Below are 19546 nucleotides of genomic sequence, written 5' to 3' on the forward strand. Positions count from 1 at the left end.
AACCCCTCTCATCATTTAAATGACACCGTGTGACTTGTCGACCAAACCACAAACATTGTAACACTTAGTATTATATACTTTTCAAACTGTGATGTGAATTTATCTCTGTGGGAAAGTGGCATCTTAGGTAATCAAGTACATAGTAGTAACGTATCTGTTGATGTCGTTGCGTAACATGTATATTTTCAAGATTAGATCGCACCTGTCCATTTAATTGTTAATGGATATGTCCTTGTCATGAAGGTAAAAGTTAGTATACATATTAAAGTTTATTATCACGAAAAAAAACGTGGACATTTAATAATACATTAATTGTGTACATGATTTTATTTGTTTGTAACGTATCTGCCTGCATAGTTTGTGACAATGATAAAATGAGTTATATAAAAAATATCTAAGCATTTTGTGTACCAATACTTGTCTATTCTCATTGCGTATGATAATATCTATGATATGATAGAAAAAAATGTAACATTTACCCATTTCCTTAGTCACAGTTGATTTATGAAATACATTATAGCTTAAGAGGACAGTCGAAATTCGGCACGAGAGCCATATTTAATGTGATGATGAGAAAAATCTTAATTGGTCAGAGGAACAACACTTGATTATTTTCGAAGAAACAAACATGATATACAAACATGGTTTTTTAAGTCCCGATATTGATAGAGGACACTTAATAATGGAAGTTGTACATTTAGTGGAGAATGAACGATGTAATGTTAAATTGTAGCACTTTTGTTATGTCATTTTGACCTTGAACTTAAGATCAAAGGTCAAATAAATTTAAAAAAAAAAAGATATTTTTTGTAATATTTCTTGTCTTGGTGATCAGAAATCATATTAAATAAAGGTGTGAAAATTGTAATCACTCATAGACAATGTACTTAAATTTTGCTTATTTCATCTTGACATTCAAAGGTGTCCACCACTTTTAAACTGTCAAATATAATGCTGTTGGTTTGAACAACTTATACACCTTTCTGACAGATTGGACTCCTTCAAACATGCAATAGGATGTAAGGGGAGAAAATTATTCAAATTTTCTAGTATTTATCTGTGAAAGTTGATTTGATTTAGTTTACATATCAGTCTCATCAATTGTAGTACTTGGACATTCATAGCTAGATAGCATTCTCACTAAGTCTGTGTATAAAAAGACGTAGGTGTTTAATTTGATACAATAAGTATATTACATACAAATTACCGGTGATATGTTTTACTGTTGCTAGGTAACAATGATTTGGAGCAGCAGCTTCGCATGCAGCAGATTATGCTGAGAAGGCAAGAACTTCTAGACAAAATCAAGGTAACGCTCAGTAATTATTAACGTTTCTACCTAGATATGATGACTTTAAAAAATTTATGTAAATTTGAATTTTTGGATAATATTTGGTCATAAAATCACTTATTATTCAGAAAACATTGTTAAGAGATTTCAAGGTCAAGATATGTTTCATCTGAAAATAAATGCTATTAAAAGTTTGCATTGTAATGATTGCCAAAGTTGTTTATAGAGATTGTGTCAAGGACATTGTGTATGCTAATTAAAGATGACATATAATCTGTTTCAGCATGAACAGTTAATGAACAACGATTACACAACAAGACGACCACGATCTTTTAGTGCCAGACGGCGATATACACCTTCTCCTGTACAGCCTCCACCTTCACGAAGATCGCTTCCAGACTTCAACAAGGGAGACTACTCTTATCGACCTCCAGGACCTCAAGGTCAAGGTTGGTATTTCTTTGATATATTCAAAGTTACATATTGAACTTTTCTCTTGAAAAAATCAGCTGTTCAGGTGATCTTTGTCTCAGTCATCCAAATAGCTGCTTATTACCAAATTTTCAAAATGATATTGTTTGTTCTGTTGGTTTGATATACACACAAAAGAAAACCCCCGAGAACAGGCATGGTAGCTGAATGTGTATAAAACAAGGTTTCTCACTAGCTTAAAAAATCTCACTTCATTGTAGGTATTGTCGCCATATGTACCTCTTAGTCACTGTTATCTTTTCATCATAATGTTTCATGAAAATCTTTTTTTCTTATCAGACTGATACATACAAGATATCATTTCTGATCACATTTTCTTGTTTTATATCAGTATAAAATGTCTTCTTAATGTGGTCACAAGTTAAAAATGATTTCAATTTTTTTTACCAAATTAATCTTTTACAAGTTAAAGTTTAAATTAAAACAGATATATTGAGTTTAAGCTCATTTCTTTATTTAATGCATGCAAATTAACTAGAAAGAAACAAAAATAACATAATGTGATCAATCAATTCCTATGACTTGTTTGTACCTCTGTTGAAGAGAATACAACTCTCCTATTCCTGTCCCAATTAAACAATACATTGATCAGGAGTCCTTGATGTCAGAAAAAGGTTTATTGATTTAAACTCTATTAAAACTTTCCCATCAGGAACGTTTGTCAACAATCCTGGAATCTTGTTGGTAATCTACAGATAAACTGGATTAACATAGGAGACCCTGTTACACCTGGTTACCACACTAGAGTTAAGCCCCTTGATTAACTCTCCACCTTTGGTGTGACACTTAGTCTCCTTTGAAAGTAACACTCTTATTAGTGATATGGCTCCACAGACATTTCAGTGGCCACCTAGGCAGTGTTATCAAATATCAATTAAATATCGATGTCTGAACAAGTACAGCAGACCAATAGTGGAATGTTGAGGTTTTGTTTGAATGCCCATCGGTAGTCGCGATGGCGTTTTGTTGATAGCTAGATCAGACATAGTTTGGTGGAGAGATAGTGACCCAGTGGCCAGAGATGATATTAATATGCCTTTATCTGGTAAACAAGGCAACATGTAGTTTTAATACGATAAAGAGGATTTCCATAAATCCCAATAACTGATAACGGTCAATTCTCTGGTTGTAATTGTTAATTTTCAAAACATTTCAATACAAATTTCGTAAAAGGATTCCATTTGAATCATTTGAAAATACGATAAAGTAACTAGCCATTTGTGTAGCATCTTTCCTTTATTGATTAGCCATCATTTTATTGCCTGACAGATATTCTTTCTGTTCTATTTGTCCTTGCTGTGATTGAATTGGGCCTTGGATATTTGCCATGCGCTGGTAGTTAAGGCTTTATCTGTGAGACAACTTCAGAAGATACCGAGTTGTTGACTTAGTTGGAGGCTTATATTCATTTCACTAAAATGAACTTAAATGACCAGATATTGACTGTTTCTCCAATTGCTTATTTTGAAAGAGAGTATAACAGCTTTTTGGTTTACTCCTGTTTTTGGAGTTGAAGTTATGATGAATTTGAAATGAGTAACAGATTCTTTTTGATTGAGCGATGACTTTAGGAAATTGAGATGTAAATGCGAGAGATTTGATGGATAAAGTATGTAACAATGAATCGTGGAGGCACCCATTGGCGTTCATATGATCCTTGGAACCAGAGGAGTTCACTTACAGGTAAAGCAACTAGAATATCAGTTTGGAGTTTAGGTTTCAGTGAGGAGTGTGATACTTTGGTGTCTTGTGATGGGGATGATATAACAAAATATTTATTTGGTAGTTATTGGAATTTAGATCAAAAAATAATCAGGGTATAAAATAAGATATGGTGTGAACATTTGGTATCTGAATTGTGTCTATGTCAGTTTGGTACATAGGAGTTGAGAGTAGATAAGATTTGGGGTACATAAATAATAGTGCTATGGTACATCTTATGATGGAGATAATATTGATCATATGAAATTGTTAAAGATGAAGGGTGGTGCTAAAGAATGAAAAATGCAAGAAAGTCACCATGGATAACTCAATAAAAACAAGGGAAATGTTCTGAATACATGTAAACGGGGATATATTCAGACAATTCATTCTTTGAAGAATTCTTGGTTCACATTGATGTCAGATTTGTGACTTTAAGGGAGATATTTTAGGCAAGTAACTCCAAATTGATGTGTGGGATGAGGGAGAATTGGGTAAATGATATTGTTAGATCATATGCGGAAAAAAATTGTTTACAGACAATTTCATGTAACATTATATTGAGTCATTGATTTTGTTAGATCGTATTTGGAAGAAAAAAAATCTTTTACTGACAGTTTCAACTAACTCAAAATTGAGTTACCAATAATGTTAGATGAAGTATGGGGGATTTTACTTACAAGAGTAACTAAAGACTTGAGTCACCAATAATACTGTGTTTGGGAAGAGGGCAATGGAGTCAACAATGATGTTAGATGACACTGTGCGAGTTTTTGCAAACAAGTACTACGTACCTCAAAATTGGAGTCAACAATAATGTTAGATGGTGTGAGAAGGGGGATCAATTGCAGAAAATTGCAAGTAATTTTAGAACTGAGCCAACTTGCATTAATGTTTAAATAGGTTTCACAGAAGTATTGCGGACAAGTAACTCCAAAGATATAAAAATGAATACCACATTTTAAATGGGAGATGTCTGCTTTCAGGTCCGAGTTTAATTTTAGATTGTTGTCTGTAATATTTGTTCTGTTTGTAGGAGGTGTGTATATATAGTCTGCAGTGTGTCAATAATGACATAACACAATATTATAATGTCTGTCTACAATATTGAATTGTTAAATGCACAATAAGGCCAGGATCAGTTCTACAAAACAGAGAACTCAGGCACTAACCCTTATACAAACACTTATATAGAAAGAGGCTCTCTATGTGTATGTGCACAGATCAATTTGATTTGAACAGGTCACTGGAATCTTAAGTATCTGATGAGTATGGAGTGGGGTGTTTTCTTTTTGAGTTGCTATTCAACAATTTGTCTTTGTGTGGTTACCATAGGTGTCTACTTACACCATACAAATGACACCTTTTGCATGCTACGCCAAATTTAAGCTTAATAAACTTATTGAAATTAATCTCACCTCCTTTTGTAGGAGAGTTCTATACAGAGGTGATAATGCTCCACTGATCTTTTCCAATCTTGATGTTCATTCAGTCAATGAAAGAGCAGTTTTTAAATATGATTTGAGTCATGGCGGGCAATAAAACTTGACAGGCATCGTCGCATGAATTTGTTTAGCCAGTGCGTAGAACTGTATGAGAGAAATCCTCAGATTCACACCCGGGTGTGTATGAAAATATATTTCACACTTTCAATGAGTCTAATGATAGGTAAATGTTTGTATTGAAAATGTACATCGGCTATACAGGTTCTCATAAAAGCCTATTACTACCGCTCTTTTGTGTGTCCGCCTATGAAAAGGCCAACAAAATCGGATGAAAGGACTGTATTTCACTGCCGTTATTCGCAAGACAAAATATAAAATGCATTATACGATATTGTCCAGAGAAAATGTTCACTTGAATAGCTTTCCCATAGCAACTCTGTACTGTATGTTCCGTCCAAACATCAATGACGGGGGTAAAGCCATGTCTTGATCAGAACACATCTTACCTTTAAAATAAACTCACCACGTTCTTCAGATTTTACTCAAACCTAACAATATGTGTTCTGCCTGACAGAATGACGGACACCAAACATTATCAGTGTCACTGTATGTTACAAGTGTTTTGGTAGGATTTTGTGAACAGGAACACTGACAGGAGAATTTTACCTGTACTGAGTATTGGCGGGAAGTTTTTGGAATATTCTAATACACGATAGTTGGATGTGATTTTGTTGAAGGAAGTGCTTGCATTATGACTAGAGAGTGAGCAAGCATAACGTGTTTGGACTTTACAGGCTACCACGACCATGTGCAACATAGTATGGAAAACTGGTTAATTGATGCAGGCAATCGTGTCGTTAAGGATTACTCAAAATATGACCGGCGCGGAGGTAATAATCTCAATTATTTGTTGCAGGACTTCTTAGGAATTTGAGTTAATTTATTTTTCAAGAGCCAAGAAAATATTTTATATGTTTATTCCTGTTAAAGTTTACTATGCTACTTTTCCACATTCTTCTTGTTAAAAAAATACCAAAAAGTGTTTAAAACTGGCCATGGAGAATTCTAAATGTAATATCTTTTGTTGAATCTGCTCAAATGCAATTGACAATTATTTATGATTACAGTAATCAACTTGTGTACGTCTGGATTTTAATATCAGGGTTTTCTAAGGCTCTGATGGTGTATTAATGTTAGATGCAATTGAAACTAAAAAAAATGTAACTATGAGTATATATGTAGTGGTCAAGCTTAAAGTTAAAAGTTTTTCACTGATGTCAGAGAATTCTAATTTAATACCAGTACAAGATATCATAATGATCATCAATAATTAGGATTTCCAGTTACGAATTAAAGATACAATGTTTTAGTGATCATGTTACTGTGAAAGTATATATTTTATTTCACTAAAATGGGTATGTTTACTGTAACATGATACATTAAACAAGTCACTGTAGACCAATTACCGAAAATACAAAATTAAGTCACTGTAGACCAACTACCGAAAATACAAAATTAAGTCACTGTGAAGATAAGTTGATTTACAGTAATGGAATATTAATCTTATGCTAGAGAATTCCAGTAACTGTGTTCAGGAGGTCCATCTTAAATTTTTTTTTTTTTACAAAAGTAAGTTGTTTGGTGCAAGAGTATTTATAAAGAGTTAAAATGTTATTGATTGATTGATTAATGGTAAGATAAGTAAGATTTTAGCTGGTCATCACGAGGCTTGTCCAGTGCCGACCAACCAAAATTTTACACCTTGGTTGTGATATAATCCCTGTCCACTTGATATCAGTCATCCATCACACCTTCACCACAGGAATGTCATTTTGCATTAAAATTTCTGACGTCATTAACAATGTACTCCACGGTTAATTACACCACATGTATTGATGACGGCATGTAATTATCTGGTGCATGGGAACTGTCTTAAACCCCCTGTGTAAGATAGATCTATCTTTTCCCTAGCAACCATATAATTACTGTAGAGTATAGAAGATAATTTCCTCATTCTTTTAGCCCAGATGGTTAGCTATTCAAATCAACTGTTGTCCATTGTCCATGCTCATCCATCCATAAACATAAAAAAGAAAGGATCTGTCTTCAAATGCTATGGCTGACTAGTGGTCACCATCAATATTGTTTCTTCCATTTAATTTAAGTTCATCTCAGTTTGTGTGCGTTATGGTTGACAGGCAGCCACCTTAGATATTGATAATTGGAATTATCATTCTTTAAGAAATCAATTTTAAAGAAAACTGTTTCAAATGTCGTGTATAAACATTTCTTGTTCTGTCTGTGTTTATTCCACTTTGGGACCAATTGGGTAAAAAACATTGCTTACATGTAGCTATCTTGGATTTTAGCTCATTCTGTTGAGCATCAGACTAGTAAGCCAGAGGTTCTGAGTTTGATCCCAAGTGGACAGGGTGATTTATGTTGATGTAATGTCTTGCTCTCTGTCGTAACATTGGCACCTATGTAGAGACTTGAAAATGGTACTCAGCCATACAAGCATGCTGTTAACCTCAGGAAACTTCAGGATGTGTTCTTTGGACAGGGAGTATGTATAACCCTGTGGAATACTAGCTGTAATATACCTCTTTGCTAGAGAGAACTTTTCTCTTTAGCTTGACAAGTTGAACATCACTAACAGAATAGTATGCCAAAGAACCTGAGTTTGATCCATAGCAGAGATATTGAAATTCTATGAAAACCCTGCATTTGTTGCATAGTTTTCTCATGCAGTTAAATTTTTGAAGGAGAGTGAAAGAAGAGAAAAGCAGTGGTGCACAGATCCTAGAGTTGTTGATCTGATTAAGACCATTGAATGGTGGGATTAAGAGCATTGTGAGAACTTTGCTGACGACCATTAAACTCTTAACTGGCTATAGATAGATGACAAGCATTGTCATCAAAATATAATAGAAAAATACAAAATTACGGTACATGTATACAAAATACATGCAGTTCTGTGCCCCAGAAAACACAGGACCTTTCCCCATATCGACCATTGAAATACACTTTATGACATATTTGCAATATTTATGCAGTAATTCAAGTTTGTGAAATGGCTCATTTAAAACTATTTCTATATCATTGTTGGTCCTTTCTGCCAGACAGATCTGTGGCCTGGATTCCATAATAATGTATTATAACAGTGCTGTAGATGTGTGTCAATGGTCAAAGCCACAGGTATTCGTTATAAAAGGCTGTGTCAAATCATACAAATAGTTTGTCAGTGTGTTAATGTATTAATCAGATCTGAGAATGAACATCACACTATTCAATTGAATCAGTTTTATTTATAATCTAACTAATGTTGTTTTTTCTATGCCTCATGCCATGAGTAGAAGGAACAAACCTACCCGGTAGATGCCTGTCATTTTCTGTTTGTTACGTTGTGCCCATCCCATCCCACTCTTTCTCTAATTTATATGGAGGCTGGGGAAATCATCTCTTAGAAACATTTCTAGTTTGTTGACAATTTCTGAGATCAGAGGTCAATATCACTCAGTGACATTAAGATCTTATTCACAATACATTAAAATGACACCATGGTGAAAATTCATCACATGTTCTTTAAAAAGTCCTAAAGACAGATACAATTTCACAGTTTTTATGGGATAGATAACAACTCGGTTCTGAAAATCTAGGTCATTGTTGAAGAGTCACAATGCAAGAATAATAATTCAAAGGTCAAACTGTGTAACCTTTGTAGCATACTTTGAGTATCTGTGTAATAAATCAATTGCTTTTGGTTACTGTTACCATTAAATTTAGGTACCAAATTTTATATAAGGTTGGTAAAGTGTCAAATAAGCTTACAGATAAGTTCTCAATATGCTGCATGTTCAAAACTTTAAAAAAAAAAAAAAAACTTGTACCAGTGTACCAAAGCATAGACTTCCTTAAGTCTGAGACATTTAAAAGTACTCCCCTAGCAAGTGTGAACAATTTGGAACACAGTAGTTAATTATAAATTGGCTCTACTCAACACAAGTCTTATGATATATGCTCAAGAAAAGCTGTAGCTACCCCATATAACCAACTTGCTATAGAACAGGCGATGAAATCATTTTGATCGGTAGTAGTAAAATTCTGATTGTGATCTTTTTAAACATATAATGGGTACTGGTGGGTGTATTGAACTGGCCAACTGAAGGATAAGCTGTATCATTTGCATGTAAAACATGAGTAAAAATTGAAGGTTTGAGTGTGTGTATATATCTACACAAAATGCGACCTTCTCCTTCTCAACCTCTAGCTTTTCTACAAGATAAACAAGTCTTTGATGTCTTGATGAGCAAGAAAACGTCTCAGTTACCAAAAACAACCAATGGTACTAAAATAAGTGAAATAATTAAGGTTGTGTATGTCTTACTGACATTCTAATGTTAACTTTCACAGATATTATTGATAAATTGTAGTTGTATTCTCAGCTGAAAGGAACAGTATCTTTTTAAATCAATAAGAATTTTTCTTCTTTTGCAAATTTTTGACCTCTTGGCTGTCCACAAACACTTGTTGATTTATTTATGTAATTTCTCCCACTGGAGGACATCTGCTTCTTTAAGTTAAGTTTGAGCACTCACTTGCAACCAAGATTCAAATTCTTCCATGAGGCCAGTTTTCAAATTCATTCAACATCACACAATAAATGAAGTTGAAAATTTGATATCTGATGACGGTTGGCCTTTAGCCATCTGAAACATGTAAACCACTAGATAACTACAGTTTTACAGAATCCTTTTTGTTGATGCTCCATCCTTCCTCATTATTTTTATTTCTGTATGGTTTACGGAGCGCTGTTAGAATACTCTGGTATCCACCACTGACACTCTGCCGATACTTCTACCAATCATTAATACAGCAGTCACTCTATGTAAGACCACTCCTACAAGAGACCACCCTTCCTCACATAAGAAAGTGTCTTGTGCATTAAGAAAGTTATAGTTATATTAATTTTACCTTCCTAGAGAGACCACTTCTGTTATCAGATCACTTTTTTATTCCCCAAGGGTGGTCTTATGATGGAGGGACCACTGTACCTACAGAGGTTGTAAAACTTTAATTTGTTTTTACTCTAATAATAAATGTTTTGTTTACAGATATGAATCAAGTGAAACACGTGATAGAACACCGCATTAACACACCAAAGACGTACCACCTCCCTCCGTTACATCAAGCCCCTCCCCCTCCCCCTCCACAACACGTCATACAGCAGATTCCACAACCGGTCATACAGCGGATAGGCTTAGACGACCACCAGCCATACAAGGGCTCACTCTTCAATAAAGCAGGTTCGTATTTCTCCTCTGGACTATGTTACTGTATAGCACCAGTAATTTCTGGGGACCATGTTTTTACCGTTTCGTTAACAGAACTGTCAAATTTTATCAGTAAACTCTTATATAAAGCTTAAACTTTTTGAGTGATCAAGTCTCTATTAGTAAAGGATACTTGATGAGTAAAACTTACGATTTTCACATGTGAATCAGGAGGTAATAATGCAAAAACATTGTCAGATTTTGGTTTTCGTCCACAGATAAGCCACACTGGTGTATAAGCCGCACTCCCGATTTTCGTGGAGAAAGTCGCGGCTTATACTCTGGAAAATACGGTACTATCCTGTTCATACTTGGTCTCGTGCTAACAATCAAGGTCAAGGATGTGTTATGCTCTGGATTAAGAGGAAAGCCTGAATAACCAGAAACCACTGGCTATGGTCAGTACTGGCCATATGCCCCGTGTGGTTTCAAACTTATGACCTAGATGGGAAGACAAGTAGTCGAATGACTGAAAACCTTGGTATTAGTTCAACTAGGCCAACTAGGCCAACTAAAGGAGTGGTTCTTGTTAGTTATTACTCTCAACTAAAATAAGACAATTTGTTCATGTTTGCAGACTTCATGGAGATGATGATGATGCAGGGAGCACAGATGCATCAGTTAGTCATGCAGCAGATGATGATGAGTAATCTGCCAGGAAATCCAAGAACAGCTTTACCCGCAGTCGTAGCCGAACCCGCAGCTCCCGTCATGGTGAGGGTTATCTCCCTTTATTTAGATAACCATTCTTTATAAATCAAGCCAAGATTCACTGACTGAAAAGTTTGATTTTTGAGTCTCAACTACATTTCTTCCAAAAGGTAAAATCTGGTCTCTGACAGGTCTTAATTAACTGTTATGTACAGAGGACTCACATCATCGAATAAAGGTTATTTGAATATTTCGGTTATTTGTATAAAATCTGCGGTTGCGATTTTTTCCTTCTTTATCTTTGTTTTTCAACTCCGTGTATTTGTATAGACTTTTACATGACCTCCGGTTATTCGAATAAAGTATTTTGGAAATTCTAAAAATAAAATCGAATATTTTTCAATTTTGCAATACATTTTTAGCGAAATTCGCCGATATTTTTTCAAAATACTTCGCTTTTACTAGAAATCATCATAGTGACAGATTAACATTATCATATGGCTTGTTATTTTATGCATGAATCTGCAAAGGTATTCGACGTTGTTACGATTTACATCAGCAGCGGTAGATTATTACTTTAATATAATCACTGACTCAAACATCTAATTAAAGCATCTGCACTTTCAAATATCTTTATTTATCAACGTAACGTACCTTAGTTCGCGATCGGTTGGAGAAACCATGCTTCCTTACAACAATCGCCATTCATGAGTAGTCTCGTTCAACCAGAGTCTTGTTGACTACGCCAGACGTGTGCGTATCAAGCATCTCGTTGAACGAGACATAAGAGCATGCAAAGTGGGCGTGCAATGACTACCGCAAGTTTTGTATGTAATATTATGGATACAAAAGATACTTGCTACGTTGTTTCATTGCTACTTGAATATGCATTAGTTTCTGAAATGTTATCAAGCTATTCGCCGTATCGATCAACAATACAGGAAGAATTCTCAAAACACATTTAGGTCCAGGGCCGTTTTCGGTTATATGGTTTAACTGGGTGGACCTAGTTGTTCGTTTATTAATTAAAGACGGACCTGGTGATTTTATATTGTTTTCAGACCAGCCTTGACACAATCCTCACAGGTCTGTATCAAAAACTGCAGGTTCGCAGGATTTATACTTGAAATAATGACTTTAACCAACGGTCAAACCGGTTGTTCCGAATAAACGAAAACGGCTGTTTCTCAAAGATTCATGTGTCGATCTAACGTAAACAAGAATCTAATATTGGAATATTTTTTGTTATTTTTTTTGTTATTGAACAATCAAAATCGATTGACAACTTAAAAAATGATAACTTGTTGTTCATTTTGAGTGTAAATAATTTACGTAAATTTATCAAGTAAACAAAACGATATCTATTTGCCTGTTTACATGTATGTGGGGGTCAAACGGAGGTGCAAAATGCCATATGCGCCTATTCGAATATTCCGGTTATTTGAATATTTTCTTCTGGAAAATGACTTATTCAAATAAGCAGAATCATCTGTATACCTTTTAGCCAAGTTGATTATCATAAATGTTACCAATCAATCGACATAATTAAGTCAGAAATGAATTACAATAGAAAAAATAGAATAAATAAAATGTTGATATCTGAAGATAGAGGGTATACTGGATTCAGGTTGTCTGGGAGGGGTAGGTATAGGTTAGTCTCCTTGACAACAGTTGTAGTTGTACAGTGTGATGTATGTCTGTCTGTCTGAAGTGGAGAGGATGGGTATAAGTTGGCCTCCTTGGCGTTGCTGTACAGTGTGGTGTATGTCTGTTTGTTCGTCTGTCTATCTGTGGGTTTGGGTCAGGGAGATATAGTACAAATTGGCCTCCTTGACATTGCTACACAGTGTGGTGTATGTCTGTTTGTGCGTCCGTCTGTCTGGGGGTTTGGGTCAGGGAGATATAGTATAAGTTGGCCTCCTTGGCGTTGCTGTACAGTGTGGTGTATGTCTGTTTGTTCGTCTGTCTGTCTGGGGGTTTGGGTCAGGGAGATATAGTACAAGTTGGCCTCCTTGACGTTGCTACACAGTGTGGTGTATGTCTGTTTGTTCGTCCGTCTGTCTGGGGGTTTGGGTCGGGGAGATATAGTATAAGTTTGCCTCCTTGACGTTGCTGTACAGTGTGGTGTATGTCTGTTTGTTCGTCCGTCTGTCTAGGGGTTTGGGTCAGGTTGATATAGTACAAGTTGGCCTCCTTGACAACGGTTCTAGTTGTTGCTGTACAGTTTGCTGTCTGTCTGGTAGGTAGGTAGGTAGGTATTGGGTGTGAGATATAGTATAAGTTGGCCTCCTTGACGTTGCTGTACAGTGTGGTGTATGTCTGTTTGTTCGTCTGTCTGTCTGGGGGTTTGGGTCAGGGAGATATAGTACAAGTTGGCCTCCTTGACGTTGCTACACAGTTTGTGTACTGTTTGTTCGTCCGTCTGTCTGGGGGTTTGGGTCGGGGAGATATAGTATAAGTTGGCCTCCTTGACGTGCTGTACAGTGTGGTGTATGTCTGTTTGTTCGTCCGTCTGTCTGGTGGTTTGGGTCAGGGAGATATAGTACAAGTTGGCCTCTTGACAACGGTTCTAGTTGTTGCTGTACAGTTTGCTGTCTGTCTGGTAGGTAGGTAGTAGGTATTGGGTGTGAGATATAGTATAAGTTGGCCTCCTTGACGTTACTGTACAGTGTGGTGTATGTCTGTTTGTTCCAGTGTGGTGTATGTCTGTTTGTTCGTCCGTCTGTCTAGGGGTTTGTGTCAGGTTGATATAGTACAGTGTGGTGTATGTCCGTTTGTTCGTCCGTCTGTCTAGGGGTTTGTGTCAGGTTGATATAGTACAAGTTGGCCTCCTTGACAACAGTTCTAGTTGTTGCTGTACAGTGTGGTGTATGTCTGTTTGTTCGTCCGTCTGTCTAGGGGTTTGGGTCAGGTTGATATAGTATAAGTTGGCCTCCTTGACAACGGTTCTAGTTGTGCTGTACAGTGTGGTGTCCGTCTGTCTAGGGGTTTGGGTCAGGTTGATATAGTATAAGTTGGCCTCCTTGACAACGGTTCTAGTTGTTGCTGTACAGTTTGGAGTATTTCTGTTTGTTCGTCCGTCTGTCTGGGGGTTTGGGTCAGGTTGATATAGTACAAGTTGGCCTTCTTGACAACGGTTCTAGTTGTGCTGTACAGTTTGGAGTATTTCTGTTTGTTCGTCCGTCTGTCTAGGGGTTTGGGTCAGGTTGATATAGTATAAGTTGGCCTCCTTGACAACGGTTCTAGTTGTGCTGTACAGTGTGGTGTATATGTGTTGTCTATGTTGTAGGTGAGTCGAGGAGGAGGAGCTGTACATCACCACCATTACCAAGTGTCACCCCCACCACAACCCATGGTCCATCACTATCCTTCCTTACCCGCTATACAACCGTAAGTACACGGATCTCATACACGGAATTATACATACCATTAGCTTAGTCAACTTATGCCATTGTGCAACTCCATTGTCCATTGTCTGTCTGTGTGCCTGTTACCATGGCCAAATACAGTAAATATTTTAAAAGCCTTCTTCTATAGACGGAAGAAAAGGGTTTGGATAGCATCATCCTTAAGTAAATGGGAACCAATTTTGAAAAAACTAACTAGGACAAATAAAGAAAATATGTTTAACATCCTTCTTCTGTTCAAATGAAAGGATTTGGTTGATATTTTGTCTGCATCATTCTTGAGTTAAACAGACCCATTTTATATTACTTGTGGTTTTAGGCTGATATTTCACCTTGATCATATTTGTCGTGCCTAGTAGGGGATATTTAGAAAAATCTTTAAAATCTTTCCGCTGCTGTAGCATATCTTAACATCCATGAATGATTTTGGAATCAAATTTATATAAACTATGGGTCTTGAACACTGAATCGCCAGAGGGATGGACCCCAATGAGAGAAATGCGGCAAATTCTTCAAAATCCTTTGAGGAAATACTCAAAATGCATTTCTGGTCTATTAAAGCTAGGTGAGTAATACAGGCCCTTTGAATCTTTCACTAATGATTTTGGTATTGGATAATATGGAATATCTGATTGAAATATTATTTTATTTTTCTTTGTTGTATAAATTCTACAGAGCTACATCAGGTCTACCACCTGGACCAATTGGGTATGTCCTGCACTCCTTATTAGGGTGTTGAACTATTAGTCTTTCCTAACACCTCCAAGTTTGCCATCACTGGACATGGAACTTTAATTAGTCCTCTACATGTACCACTGACTCAAATGATAGGAGACTTCTAAATATAGTTTTCCTCTCTTTCTGTCTCTTCTTACAGTAATTGATATGTTTACACTTTGACCTCTCCTTCTGTTCATCTGTCCTTCTTTCCTGTGATCTGTCCTAAATTGATATGTCATCTGTCCTTTGATCTGTCCTAAATTGATATGTCATCTGTCCTTTGATCTGTCTTTCATCTCTTTCTTACTTTAATGACTTCATTCTTTTAAGGAAGTATTTTCAAACTTTTAGAAGATGACAATCTGTTGAACAAGTTTCAGGGTTTATCATATCAAAGTCAATACTGCTAGTTTTAGAAATTTTAATCTTCCTAGCTCTCACAGATTTATTTTTCTAATTGATATACACAAAAATGCACATAATTGTGAAAAGTCTATGTCACGGGGGATTAAATAAAAAAAACTATTTTTCCATGGGTGTCCAAGGTCAAACTAAGGTCATTGTTACTTTAAAATTGTAATATATTTTAAGAAATAAATTGACATTGCCCAAAGTGCTATTTCATTTTTCCACCAAACCGCATAGTTACTAAAAGTAAAACTATTGTGAACAACTTCTAAGAATCAGTTTCTTCAGGTCAAGGCCAAATTCACTATTGCTTTTTTTAGACATTTAAAAAAAAAAGGTTTTTTTAGAATTTTTGTCAGCACTTTATCCAGCAACCTTATTTCTCCTTTGAATATTACCAAACTACACAGGCCTACACCAAATGATGTGACAGAAGATTGTGGTGGTAGTAATGCTGATGCTTATTTAAAGATATTTTAAATATTTGTTTTACCAAAGTGCTATAAAAATTTTAAAATTCATAGAATTAATTTAAGTGTAAAAAACCGATTTGATACCGAGATATTTTCTGAGACTGAATCTTACTTTTAACTTAAAAACAAAACAAAACAAAAATACAGATATTTTATTAAAAAGAAAGAAGAAAATGTGCACTAAGCTTTCGGAGTAGCTTTAAGTACAATTCCATATTTTTTTTATATTGAGGTCATTATAACCCGTGACAGTAGTTTCAGGCCCTCTGGGCCTCTTGTTTTTTTTCGTAATTTGAAATCTGTTGTAATAGTATTTCTAAAGTTATTGTAAATATCAACAAAGAGTAAAAAATTATATTTTCGAGCATTTATTTGTTGAGGGTCACAATGATAAAGTAACTCCATCAGGTACATTAGTAGTATCCTGGGATATTTAATGTTTGTTTGATTCACAAAGTGAATAATTTTTCATATCCTAACAAAAATCATATACTTTAAACTTGTTAATATCATCCTATTAGTCTTGTAACAGATGTAAAGATATTTTCGTTGTTTCAAGGTCATGAATAGGTCTTAAGTCCAAATTCCTTGCATTGAATCTGTTTGAAATATACAGATCTCTGACCTTGGTCCTAGCACAATGACTTATCTGATATCAGTTGTATGTGGAATATCATATCAACAACAACATTATAGACCGAATGAAATAGAAAATGTATTCAATTACTGAAAAAAACCTCTCTAAGATGCTAAGTTTTCTTCACTGTTTGATGTTGAAGTTATACATTTATGACCTTGTAATTTCAGCCAAAATATTGTACCTTGATTATGTTATTGTCTTATTGACTAATAATTTGTTTTGTTTCGTTTCCAGGGCGATGACCCCTGTTCGGGGTGAGTTTGCTAACTATCAGCCCATCTATTACCAATGATCTAACTCTCCATACTGCGATTTGCATCAAATGCCTTGGTAGAGTATTTCTATATTATCCAGAGTTCAAAGGGGAAACATTTTAAAAAGTTGATTCCAAAAATTATAGCTACATCCATTCCATTGCAATTATTTACTTCATTAAAACAAAGATATTTGCAGTTGATCATACTCAATTTCCATTTGCTCTGCAAAATTATTAATAACTTAAAATGATTATTTTTTCTGGAAAAAAATCTTTAAGAAGTCACATTTCCATAACACAAGACACAAATTTACTCAATCCCATATGAACTCTGTTTTAATTGCGTGGGAATAAAATCATCTGTTTGATAGCAAGTTGAGACAATTTGCAGGAGTTGTCTTTCCTTGATTGGGTAATGCTTGTTGGGTGATTTTCTTCCCAGCCACTTTCACTGACTTCTCTTTGCTATATTGTTGACTTGACATGATTTAGACTGCATGGTCCCAAAGTCATAAAAGACTTAGAACTGGCTGTGTGTGACATTATTGATAACAAACTCTGACATGAACCTGATTTATCATAGGTTACAGTTCAAACAAGGAGAGTTCTTTGATTTTTAAACACGCAACAAGGATTCAAATGATCTAAAGGTCTATTACAAATATAATTGATGTATACATATAAGCGGTGACTTACAAACTTTGCATGAAAAAAATATTTTCAGGTTTTCAAAGACATTTGGAGATAAAGACTCTGAAACGTATTTTAATTAATTTATTCTACACTAAACAGCAGAATGACTTTCTTTTGAATACAGATTAAAGTATGTATTGCTGTCTCTTTAATAATATAACAGCTTTAATGGACATCACTGCATTATATTAAAGCTTTCACTTTCTTTGATCTCTAACATAGATCTGTCTGTCCTGATACATAAAATACAATGTAACACGTTGTGTAACATGTAACTGTAGTACTCTCACAGTGTTATAATATTGTAACTATAAGTACATATCATATGGTATGTAACTATAACATCACACCTTATATTGACTGACCTGACATGTGATGTATTGTTTGACATGTAACTATAAATAGTATACTGACTGATTTGTAACTAAAGTCATACATTGTTTGAAATGTAACTAAAGTCATACATTGCACATGTAACTAAAGTCGTAAAGTCATACATTGACATTAACTAAGTCATACATTGACAGTATAAGTTGTAACTAAAGTCATACATTGCACATGTAACTAAAGTCATACATTGCACATGTAAATAAAGTCATACATTGTACATGTAACTTTAGCAACATTTAGCCTGATATGTACATGTGCTAAGACATTGATTGATATTTCTCGCACCTCGGACAGGGAAATCTCACATGATACCCAGTGCTAGATTTTTCTATCTCGTCCGATCTGTCTGGTACCTTTACGCGAATTTTGGCGGAATTTTACGCCATTCATGTAACAGTCCGCGCATGTGACGTCAAACTCTTGAACCGGTGACGTCACAAACGTCAGATAGTCAATATTATTAGAAATATGTGCATTCAGTGATTTACCATGCATTGTTTGGTTGTTGTTTTTAATTATGAAACACTATGTACCGATTGATCATCGTTTGTCTTTGATATAACCGAACTATAGTTTTATGCGGAATGATTGCCAAATCGAAGCGCAGATGTAATGGTTAATCGGCTTTGAACCAGGAGGCCCAAGACGGGATAGTTTTACACTCTGAACGCGTATATAGATGGGTTTTGTTATATCTTAGAGGTGCGAGAAAAAAATCTGTTACCTGTAAGTGATCGAGATCGGGTTATCTCAGTCTCGGGGCTAAGATTTTGTAACATCCCAACCTCGGCTAACGCCTCGGTTGGGATTATGTTACAAAATCTTAGCCCTCGACTGAGATAACCCGATCTCGTTCACTTACAGGTAACAGATTTTATTAATAACATACCACAGAAACAAATATTGAGATTCCACCATGAAATGTGGAACATTAAAAGTCCAATCCTGTCCTGTCCCGTCCTAGCTCATTTGATATATGTAGGCAACGGTATTATATGTCTGACAGATGTTTTCTTGTTAAAAACTTAACAGGTAACTGTTGTTACATGGTAAACATTAATTTTGTTACTTAGGTTACTCCTTAATGCTATTATTTTAACATTTTAATTGACATGATATTGAAAGTAACAAATGTGTCCAGTAATGAAGACAAGTTCTACAAGGTACTAAACCAACAAATATAGTATTTCATGAAAATAACATTGATATTGACAACACCTGTCAACTGAGGACCACCTTTGTCAGTTAGGTAGTTGTACAGTGCTCCTTTTGCTGATGTTTCTAGATCTGGATCTGTGGTAAGATTAAGATTGCCAGTGCTCTAAGTAAGGTGACTGTCCTTTATCATGTAAATATAAAGTCTTAGATACAGCTAAGTATCGGGTTGTGTGTTTTATTGAATAGGTTATTACATGTGTCAGTAAGAAAGGGCTCGTGATGTAAATTTAGAAACGCATATCGTTGAGCTGTCAGCTTTACTTTTTTAGATCAATTTGGAATTATGTCTTGGAGGTTCGAACTAGATTTACATGGAAATTATTGCATGTTGGTATGGTACTGAAAGGATTACAATTTTCTGTTTGATTTAAAAGAAATGGTAGAATGAAATGTTGAGTGACGGCATTAATTAACTTTGATAAATATGT

General features: G+C 35.3%; 1 protein-coding gene across 4 annotated transcripts in view; it reads left to right on the plus strand.

Moving 5' to 3' along the window:
* LOC138320814 (uncharacterized) overlaps positions 1–19546 on the plus strand; it is a 107540-nt gene that overhangs the window by 53257 nt on the left and 34737 nt on the right. For 2 of the 4 annotated variants that reach the window (XM_069264051.1, XM_069264054.1), the window contains 7 exons: positions 1233–1309; positions 1575–1740; positions 10044–10235; positions 10840–10976; positions 14203–14303; positions 14996–15028; positions 16796–16815. In XM_069264051.1, the coding sequence (XP_069120152.1) occupies positions 1233–1309; positions 1575–1740; positions 10044–10235; positions 10840–10976; positions 14203–14303; positions 14996–15028; positions 16796–16815 (726 nt within the window). Of the gene's footprint in view, positions 1–1232; positions 1310–1574; positions 1741–4946; positions 5820–10043; positions 10236–10839; positions 10977–14202; positions 14304–14995; positions 15029–16795; positions 16816–19546 lie in introns of those variants that run through there. The other 2 variants (XM_069264052.1, XM_069264055.1) reach the window with 2 other exon arrangements.

The sequence above is a fragment of the Argopecten irradians genome, chromosome 4, assembly GCF_041381155.1.
Source record: "Argopecten irradians isolate NY chromosome 4, Ai_NY, whole genome shotgun sequence".
Lineage (NCBI taxonomy): Eukaryota > Metazoa > Mollusca > Bivalvia > Pectinida > Pectinidae > Argopecten > Argopecten irradians.